We start from the raw sequence: 11,276 nt of genomic DNA, 5'->3' as shown, positions 1-11,276 counted from the left end.
CGGATTAGAACTCGAGACCTGTCGATTGCCAGCCGCATGCCTTCCTATCTGCGCCATCCTAGAGATGGTGAGATGCAGCACCCAAAGCAAAACATAATCTTCCCATGACTCAATAATGATCATTCCTGAACTTGTGTTCAGCAGTGGTGAATTAGCACAGCACGTGGTAATCAACTGAACAACGCCTTGTACTTCAACAACTGTTCAGCACAAAGCACGTGTTTTCCATTCTGATTTCGCAGTCAGTATTTTTATCGCACGGTGAGAAAACTTGTATCGAATGCGGCCAAAAAGTGTTGGTCCTTATTGAAGATATTGTTTCCAGACGAACTTATTGCGATTTGAATATGTTTTTATTTTTATTATTAAATATCGATCTTTAAAAATGTATGACAATATGTGGTGTGGTATGGTTTTTAACATGGTGCATTCACAGCCTCTGTTATCTACTCATGCTCAGTCGAAGATCCGTTAAACATTTTTTTATTTATGCTTGTGTTATGGAATCTTGATATTATGTTCAATAAATAGTGCATAAGGATGTTTAGCGATACTTGAAATGAGTCGATTTTTGAATGCTTTTTGGTTATCTAGGTGACTGTGGGAACAATATTCAGTAAACACGACAGCACTGAAATGTCAAATGCAACGATCTAAGCGTCTCGTACAATCGAACTGCTGCGGAAGATAAAATATGTAATAATCAAGGTACAAGATATCTTGTTACAGACTAATAATAATAAATAAATGCCTCATTTTTACGGTGATTACGTCTCTTGGCACTCAGTGTTAAACTACATAATTCTATTCTGTTTTATTTTATGTGATTTGTTTAAAATTTTGGTTCTTTAATAACTTGGTTGTCTAAACAGTTTTAGCCATGATTTATCCCATAATCCGAACAAAGTTCCGAGTCAAACTATGACGGGCTGAAGGCGTTTATTTGACAAGTGAAAAGCACATTGTTCAGGAGCATATGCTTATCGATACGCCAGCTTAATAAGATGCAGACAAATGTTTTGTTAAACTCTTTTAATAAGGAATCAATGCTAGTCGAATAAATTTCTTGTTAAACTTTTGAAAAGTGTTTTAATTTATCATTGTTGATACCGATGAGGAAAGTCGAACATTGACTATTTTCTCAATTGAAAAATCATTTAAACAGTAATGTGTAGAGCATAATTTTAGTTCAGCTATCATTACCATTATTAAGCTACAATTCAGCAAGCTTGCTTGTTTGTGACTTGCAATTGTTAGTTGGGTATGCGAGAAAAAATGTCATGTGTAGGGAACGTTTGAAAAGTGTCCTCCGAACGCACCCCAAACGCGACCCGGAACATCCGGAACCAAAACCAGACAATCCCAATTTACTCAAACTATGCGTCTGTAATAATAAAAAGATAATTGAACATGTTTGAAATCATATTGCATGTGTTTTTTACAAGTAATCAGTGGTTAAAAGGAAGTTGGTCCATTTTTGCCCTGATTTGACCCATATAACCCCTTCAATAACTCAGACCCCAAGGACCAAAATACCATTTTAATATTTTTCCATACAACTAGAGATGTAGCGCGATCTTCGTACAAAATTTGATAAAAATCGGTTGGAAAATGAAGTCACAGTGATTTTTTGAAATTAAATTCCCAACTAGGACCGAAACGGGTTAACGACTAGCGCCACCTAGCGGTGAAATCACAAACTGATTGTTAAATCACCAGATTGCTCTTGACGTCCTGAAGAACTTTGCCGCAGACGACTCTCTCCTATCTGCTAGATCGTGAGCTAGAGAAGTTTGAAATTTTGCTTGACAACTAGCGTCACTTAGCGGCGAAATCACCATCTAAATGTTGAATCACCAGATTGATCTTAATTTTCTGAAGAACTTTGCCGAATACGACACTTTTCTATCTGCTCTGGATGCAGAGATAGCGATGTTTAAAACTTTAGTTAACGACTAACGCCACCTAGCGACTAATTGTTGAATCACCAGATAGCTCTTGACTCCTTGAAGAACTTTGCCGAAGACGACACTCTTCTATCTGCCCTGGATCCCGGTATAGAGAAGTTTGAAATTTTACTTGACGTCTAGCGCCACGTAGCGGCGAAATCTTTAACAAATTGTTGAATCACCAGATAGCGCTTGAGTTCCTGAAAAACTTTTCCGAAGACAGCATTGTTCCAAATAAAGTAGATCTTGAGATATCGCATGTGATAACTCATGAGTGCTTTTATACTGGCGAGTGAACATAAGCAACCACTTCTACAAAGCGCCTCCATCGGCCTAATTGCCAACTAATTGGATGGTAGTTGGTATTGTGTGGTAGATCTATTCTAGTACTACAACTTTGCCAAAGAAAGTATGGCGCTATTTTGGATTACGCCTGAGATATTCGCTCACACCCCCAATTAGGGGAAATCCCATAAGCTCTGGGATTCCTACAACACGGACTGCCGTGTAATAGGCATCCGTGTAATAGGTGACTGTGTAGTAGGAGTCTAGACTGTAATGCTATTTTATTCAATTTCATCGTGTTGCATCAAGTTATAAACGTTAGAAGGTATAAATTTGCTACGGGTGTTCAAAGATTCAAAGTAAAAAAGTATTCGAAACTACAATCAATGCCGTGGAGGCTTGATTTTAAAAACAATGAAAGAAAAACTTCGAAACTAACACCAAATGTATTAGATTCAAAGCAAAATGGTTTTAAGCAGTGCATCAATGATTTATTTTATTTGATTCAAAGCACTTTATCTTTAAATTCAATATATTTTTTCTGCGTGTACAGTTACTCATGTAAAAAGGCTTCACGGCATCATAGACTGAATTACTTCAGTGAAGTTTTGTCATTGCTTCAAAAAAATATTAATGGGTTATTGATTATTCCATTGACTATGCTCACTATTTCAAACATTTATGACAAGGGTTTCTAGTTTTAATTAATTGTTTTAGCTATGTTTGCGACCACCAAAGAAAGGTCAACCACAACAGGGCTATGAAGATCCCTTCACATACCACCACACTGTCTGTGCAGAACGTTTAAGGCAAAAATAAGCTAGCCGCCACCATCGCATGTAAGCACAGCTATACAGATCAAATGTAATACAGTGAACTCTTCTTCTAAGCAACAGACACAAAGTATGGTCTGTCAAAGGCGCAGCCTGATTCATCTAACAGCGTCCCAGCGGGAATTGACTGTATTTTCCTTTATCCACAACAGAACACTATGCTATCTCCGTCGGCGGATCAATCATCTTTAATCAAGCCGATCAACGAGTGTATCAAAACACTCCCGCACACTGATGCAGACCACGCTGTGATCAGCCGTGACTTACGTCTCGTTAGGACAGATACACCCCAGCTAAACGGCCTCTATGGCCGATCCGACCCGACCCCTAATGAGATTATCCGTCTTTTCTTTCATATGTAGATCACTTGTCCGGGGGTTTCGCTCGCGGCAGAGCATAAACGCCGTTTATCTCCGGTGTCCCCTAGGTCGGTTCGTTACGGCCGTCTCAGTAGTATTGCGACTTTGGTGATAAGAACAGCTGAAGGGGAAAAATGATTTCAACATGGTAGGATATTAAGTTTGTTTCGGATCTTCCGATCATTGACTAATGGTTCACTTCCAGGGCTATTCGACTTATTGTAATTTGTGCCGGTATCAGCCTGGTGGCGGGAGTCGGGAATGACGACTTCGTAGATGCCTGCTTTGGAGTGGAAGGAGATAAACCACCGCATTGCGAGTACATTGATTTCGACGACGTATTCGAGAGTTCCGATATCAAGTTCAATTGGAGTTTCATAACGAAGCTGACTATCAGCAACAAACGGATTATCGGAATACCAACCAGGATGTTTGAATCGCTCCCAAATTTGGAAAGTTTCGTCGTGGTGAATAGTTTATTCTACCGTGAAATCGACCCGAACAGTTTTGTCGATTGTCACAAGTTGGAGCACGTCGAAATTACCGGAACGAATGTAACCTTTCTGGATTCGCACCTTTTTCCAAAGACACCGAAATTGAAACATCTCCTGTTTCATCACAACAAGATTCGGGAAATAAAATACGACGCATTTGAGTTTCTCGTAGACCTGGAGGAACTAAATCTCTCGTACAACAACATATCCAGGATACCCAGCGGAGCGTTCCACAAGCAAAAGAACCTCAAAACATTAGATTTGAATCATAACCATCTTCTACTGTTGAGCTTCGACAGTTGGTTCCCGGTTGACGGAATTCATTCCTTGGCATACCTAGATGCGTCGTACAACGAGCTCATCGAGCTCTCGTGGAGTGAAATCACCGTGAAGAAGGTAAACTTGAAGTACAACAACTTGACAAACATCCACATCAACGGTAATTGTTCGGAGCTCCACGCTTCCTACAATATGATCGAGTCGGTTACCGTCGGCAGCAATTGTTCAATTGAAAAGCTGTATCTCGCTCACAACCACATCGGCAGCTTCGGCGATCTTCGGAAGTGCTCGGATACGCTACGCACGCTGGACGTCTCGTTCAACATCCTCCAGCGGCAGTTCGACTTCCTCGGAATGAAACAGCTGACGGCGCTCAACGTGGAATGCACTAATCTCACCCTGCAATACACGACCTTGCATGACCTGCGGAAGCTTAGGTTCCTGGATATTTCCTACAACAACTTGAAAAAGATCGACTTCGAAAACCTCACCTCACAAAGGCTACTCGAGCGGCTCATGATAAGCGGCAATCCGATCGGCAATATGTCGATCGGGTCAATTAAGCGGAATTTCCCAAATCTCAAAGCACTTGGTATATACGACCTGCCGTGGAATGAATCATCGCTCTCGGTTGCGATCGAGGACCTCAAAAAACACGACATAAAACCGTACATCAAAAATGACTACTTGTTCGAAGAGTCGCAATGTCCACTGAAGATAACGCGCAATTTCAGCGGCAATGGCGACGATCACGAAGAGTCCGCTGATCTCATTCACGGGTCGAGCGGCGATAAGACGATCGAGTATATTGTGATCGTTCTGCTGGTGGCCGTCATCTGTGGGCTTCTGTTCAAGGTGTTCGTCGATAGCCGATATTATCGAGAGCTGTTCAAGGATCGTCTCCGAGGTTCGTCGATCTCCCATGAAAGTTTAGTCAGTTGCGATCTGAATGGCTAGTGTGAAGCGAAAGGCTTCCCACAAATAAATTCTGATAACTATATGCTGTAAGTGTTTCATTTTCATCACAAAGCGGCTTTGATTGTGTGACTGTGGCTAATCGTTGATAAGGGCGTTGTCTGAATAACGAGCAGTGAACCGAGCAGATCAAATCAATTCATTATTTCACACAAGTATGTCACACTACAACGCGAAATTGATTGTGGTTTAGAATTAGAAGCAGATGTAGTTTCGGTTGTGTTTGGCTATGTACTATCTACCAATCAAGTGTAAAGTGCGTAGCTGTTACTCACAGTTTAATAAACAAATAATTATTAATTACAAAGGAAGTCAATACAATCGTCGGTAATACAACAACACATTTTACTGGTTTCCTGGAAACAAAATGGTCTTGATTTCCAGACGTAATAATAATCAACCAGGATTCCCGACATTTCATAAACATTATGGACTGCGCCGAGCACAACCGTAATCTTTTGTATTCATTAGTTGCTTTTTTTTTCTTGGCGTAACGTCTCCATAGGGAAAGAGCCTACTTTTAAGCTTAGTGTTCTATGAGTATTTCCACAGTTGTTAACTGAGAGCTTTCATTTACTATTATATCTCAAAAACTAAAAACATTTTTGATTTTTTGATATGTTACGCCAAATTTTCTGAATTTTCAGATAATTTGTACTTTCACCCCTCTGGTCTGGTCTCAGGAAAAATTAATTAGGCTTGTTCTAAAAAAAACTAAAATCGGGCAACTGGATCAAAAGTTATGATTTTTAGGCTACCCTATACCCTACCGCAGAGGTTCCCAAACTTTTTGCTATCGCGGCGCCCTTTGACATTTCCAAAAATGACGCGGCGCACCAAAGTTTTTAACAAAGTTTTTTTTTTAATTTCTGGCATCTTTCACTTTGCAAGACAAAATCGTGAAACGCTTCTCTAATATCATGTTTTCAGAGTTCAATTTTTGGAAAACTAACTAATTTTTTAAATTAATTTCTCAAAGATAGTTTAAATATTTGTAAGATTTCAAAAATCATGTTGATTTCATTATAGAAGTTTTAAAAATAAGAAGAAAATTCAGATGTAAAGGTAAAACAAGCTGCTGAATTTCAACAATTCAACCAAAAATTCTAAAGCGTTTGCAATAATTGAAGAATTCTTATTGAATGAAATAACTACACAGAACTTGACCAAAGCTCCAACTTTTTGCGGAAATTGCAAAGCAACACTTTTATAGCGCATTTAGTTCACCACTGGACTATCGCACTAGTTTTCACGAGTGCGAAAACGCTAATAAAAGTGCGCGATTGCATCAAATCAACTCGGTGTCTTCAGAGCACTTGTTCTCCATAGATTGAAGAAATAGTGCGCCGAAGACATCAACCTGATTTGATGCAATCGCGCACTTTTATTTATGTTTTCGCACTTATAATGTCGCAGTTCGCAGTCCAGTAGTGAACTAAATGCGGTATATTTATTTTAGAAAATTTCGGCAAACTGGGTCACATGAATAGATTGTAATGACCTGCCAGGTGGGCTTTGATTGAACTTATTTTCATAAATTTCAACTTAACCCTTTGGAACTGGATTGGCCATATATAACCCCATTTATGAAACCGAGCATAACAAACTTATTCGAGTTCAGCGAAATTGCGACAGTACTGATGAAACAGCCCGGTTCAAAAAGGTCAAATCTAGGTCTTCACACTACCAGATCGGCAAACCTGCATGCCGCTAAGCTTTTCCGAAGAACATATAATTATTCTGAAAAGAACGTAAATAATGTTCTTGATATTAAAAACTTTGGACAAGTTATAGTAAAATCAAAAGCTAAGCTGAAGCTTGAAAATTTCAAAAACTTAATTTTAAAATGTAGTTTCTATTGATATGTTTCAAAAGGTTACCAGAAATCCTATGGAACAATCGAAGAGTCAGGAAAGATTAAAACACTAGTTTTACTAATAAAAAAATAAAGGTGTTCCGCAATACAAACAAAGATTTTTTTTTGTTTCGTCACAAAAGCCAAAATCCTGCGGCGCACCTGGGAAAGGTTCGCGGCGCACCAGGGCGCCGCGGCGCACAGTTTGGGAAGCACTGCCCTACCGAGTATCACGACATTCGGAGACCAACTATTTCGATTTCCTATGGATTGGTTGTATATAGATAGAGAGATCTATAGATAGATATGCTACTGTCGATCAATCCACATCGTTGTCAATTTTTGAAAACTCTTCCAGTGAAGAGCCAGTTTGCATAGCCGACATGCAAGACAAGCAAATGTCGTCAGTCGCGCGTCAGCACGTTATTCTCATTATCCGCACCCGAATCATCAAATCTCGTCCACCAGCTGATTGTTATGGTTGTTATAGATAATAGAGTTAAGAAACTATAGAGGACGAATGTCGCTGCTGTTCCCTTTGTTCTCGTTCGGAAACATGTCGGGTATCTATCTGTCAAACTGCATACTTTTTCGCTTTGACACTTATAGCCCGGCCTATCTCCGCCAGCAAGAGATGTTTCGGCAGCGACGCCAGCGACATTCGTTCTCTATAGTTTATTAACTCTATTTTATAGATATTTGCATGGAAGCACAACCCGGATAAAAATAAAATACTTTACGGCACCACACATTCATCAAAGAAATACTAATTGGAACGATAGAAATGATCAACGAAATAATACATTGATTGGTATTTGAAAGTTCACAATGAATTGGGTTTTTAAAATTAAGAAAAATGTATTGATTTTTTGATTTTATAAAAAAGAGCACCTTTTTATGAAATACCATGATTTTTTTTCAGATTTTTAGAACTTCATTTTAGTACCTAAAATCGCTTTCGAAGAGATTTTTCGAAATCACCTTTTGACAGCTGGTCAACTGCTTGACAGCTCCGCCCAGTACAAAATGCGACGAGGGGTGATTCGAAAAATCGCTCCCATACAAACTTCAAACTGATTTTTAAATAGGTTCCCGGGCACCAAAATTCATGAAAATTTGGATTTCGGCTCAGTTTGACATGCAGATTCAGAATATCGAGTTATCTCAACACCGTTAACTAGGCAATAAGAGACTTGTTTTACTAAATCTGAGACTAAACTCAGTACAAAATTACTTGAATAATAAGGACAGACTTGTTAGAATCCCAATATGGCCGCCACAATGGCCAACTTCGGCACCTACTCACGATTTTGAGGGCACAAATCTCTTCGTAAACAAAACCAGCGCACCTGAGCTTCTTATTTTAAGCTTATTACAAGTGAGCAAGAACAGAATAATAAAATTTATTGTTGTTTGAAGCTTGCTTCTTGAAATTTGTGCGTCTGAAGTTTTGATGCACTGTTGAACCGGGATTTCAAGACGTTTGTCCATATTCGAAATATGTGTTGATTTGTACAGTAACTTTGTTTCTGGTTCAACATGGGATTGACTTCCTTCGGTAATACCTATACACTAAAACCCTAATTTAAGCCCACTGAGTTTGAGCGTAAAATGGGGGAGCGCTATTTGGGAATTAGTACGTAAATCGGGGACCGTTTTTTTTCTTTAAATTTCGGCAATTTGTGAAGATCAAAATTACAAAGTTTCAAAAAATTAATAAGTTACTTTGGTTTGAGTTGTTTAGTTATAATTTGCAAATTTGCAAAGTTCAATGGTGCCCAAACTACGGTCATGGGTCTAACGAACCGAAGGTGTGTGGATGAAGTGAAAAGGTTTTTCGGATTCTGCACCCTAGGGAGCACTTACCACAATGTAGTTGTGCTGCAAATATCAATGGTTTCCAATCTGGGTTTACGGATCACAGGAATTTCTCAAGAACCTAAAGTGTTTGAAAGAAGTGCAAATGTTTTTTTTTTCGGATTGATCGCCTCAAGAATCAGAATTCAGTATCTCCAATAAAGATATGTTGGAAAAATCAGTGGTTTCCAATCCATGGTCACGGGCCACGCGAATATCTAAAAAATTGCAGGTGTGACGACGAAACAAAGATGTTTTTTTTTCTGATTCCACGCCTTTGGGAGTAGAGTCTTGTACCATTTGGGCAGGTGTTCCTATTGATTGATGGGATTGATGATCCCAAGGAGCAGTATCGTTAAGGACAGACTTGTTAGAATCCCAAAATGGCCGACACAATTCCAGGATGAAATGATTTTTTTCCGGTTCTGTACCTCACGGAGCATTGATTACTACTAAGTTTCTCAAGGTTCGCAATCTGAGGTCACGGGCCACAAGAATTTCTCAGGAAGCGAAAGTGGAAGGAAATAGCGCATTATTTTGGATTATTCATCTCAAGAAGGATTCAATGCAGATATGATGCAACTATCAGTGGTTTTCAATTTGTGATCACAGACCACGAGAATTTTTGAAGAGCCAAAGATATACGAACGAAATGAATTTGTGTTTCGGATTTAAAGCCTCAGGGAGCACTTATATTACTTATAATCTTGTGTGTAAATTGTCAGTGATTCTAAATATGGAGTCACGGACCACCTGAATTTCGAATCGCATATAACAGACGTTTAAAGGCCGTTCACAACAGGTACACTGCGATTTATCGAGAAAAATGCCTCAGAAAGCGTCTCTTACCTCTTCTGTGAAGAAACATGTGACCTAACATGCGACACAGTCCTCGTTCTGGTCAGATTTGATCAGCTGCCTTTACGTTAAAAATGCAATTCTTTGGAGGATCATAATAACGTTACTTACGTACCCAAACTACTACCAAACCCTCCACAGATGCGACCAATTGTCGATTGCCAGCCGCATGCCTTCCTCTGTGCGCCATCCTAGAAATGATGAATTGCAGCGCTCAAATCAAAACATAAACTTCCCGTGGTTTAATAATGATCAGACTTCGACTCCTATTCAGCAGTGGTGAATTAGCACAAACATTATGGTTAACGACTAAACAATAGATTAATTCAGCTGTTGTTCAGTAAAAAAACACGTGTTTTTCATCATGTACTCTGAGTCGAAGAATGATACAAAAAAGCACTTTTTTGACTTGTGAAAAACTCATTATACAGAAACATGTGCTAATTTCTACATGAACTTAACAAGAAGTAAAAAAAAGTCTTGTTAAGCTATGTTGCAAAGAAATTACTGCGAGTCGAATAAAATTATTATTAAACGCTTGAAAAGTGTTTTAAACTATCATTGTTAATACCAATACAAAAAGTTGAACATTGGCTATCTTTTCAATTGAAATAGCATTTGTACAGTAATGTGTACAGCATAGTTTTAGTTCAGCTATAATTACTATTATAAAGCAACAATTCAGCATGCATGCTTGTTAGTTAGTAGTAGTAGAATTCATCGTGAAAAGCTTTACGAAAGGTGCAAATAAGAAAGTGCGAGCAACAGCTTATGGAATCAAATCCATAAAAATCTATATGCTGTTGTGCTGAGTATCACATTTGTCTAGAATATGAATTACAAAGTTTCGATAAAAACATGCTGTTGTTTTTTCTAAAATATTTTTGTAGGTATGTCCAGATTTTGGTGTGAACGGCTTTTATGTTAATATATAAAATGTGTGTAAACCCTTTCAACCGTCATTTCAATAAGGAAACATAACTGGCTATCAGATTAGAGATGGAGAAACGATTGCATTCACAACGCTTGAATGAAAATGACAAACGCAAATAATCCTTGTTAGATAGCAATTACTGCAGCAATTTGTGCAGCAATTTGTGCAGCAATTTCTGTGGAGAACCAAAGTGCTGGGAAGAAGTATAAATGTTTTCTTGATTTTACGTCATAAGTTACAATATAACAATAACTTCTCATGCTGGATTAAAAACCCCTTAGCTTCCACTTTCTATCGATTCCAACACTATCGATTCGTGGAAGATTTACCGTAGCATTTTTCCACAACCGACAAACACTGAATTATGCATCACAACTTATGTATGGTGGTGTCTCTTGTGATACCTATGCAATACGACAAACATTTTCACATTGTCCTCATACTTCCGATTGGTGATGAATTAGTGCGACCCGTGTTCCTGTATTGGGAACCACTGAGCTTTGCAACAGCGCTATACTTGAATGTGTGCTCCTTACGACGCGGAGTTTTACAAACGTGTTCATTTTGTTCTCACTTTTTGGAGCTTCGCAACACCAAT

General features: G+C 38.7%; 1 protein-coding gene across 2 annotated transcripts in view; it reads left to right on the top strand.

The window, feature by feature from the left end:
* The first annotated feature begins 3,112 nt into the window (after nucleotides 1–3,112).
* The window catches only part of LOC115270104 (protein artichoke-like), a 40,377-nt gene continuing 32,213 nt past the window's right edge, over nucleotides 3,113–11,276 (top strand). Inside the window, exons 1-2 of one of the 2 annotated variants that reach the window (XM_062859536.1) lie at nucleotides 3,113–3,574; nucleotides 3,632–5,132. In XM_062859536.1, coding sequence (XP_062715520.1) covers nucleotides 3,561–3,574; nucleotides 3,632–5,132 — 1,515 coding nt within the window. In that variant the 5' untranslated portion in view covers nucleotides 3,113–3,560. Of the gene's footprint in view, nucleotides 3,575–3,631; nucleotides 5,200–11,276 lie in introns of those variants that run through there. The other variant, XM_029879108.2, reaches the window with a different exon arrangement.

The sequence above is a fragment of the Aedes albopictus genome, chromosome 3 (assembly GCF_035046485.1).
Source record: "Aedes albopictus strain Foshan chromosome 3, AalbF5, whole genome shotgun sequence".
NCBI lineage: Eukaryota > Metazoa > Arthropoda > Insecta > Diptera > Culicidae > Aedes > Aedes albopictus.
This window is presented reverse-complemented; position numbering and strand designations above follow the sequence as displayed.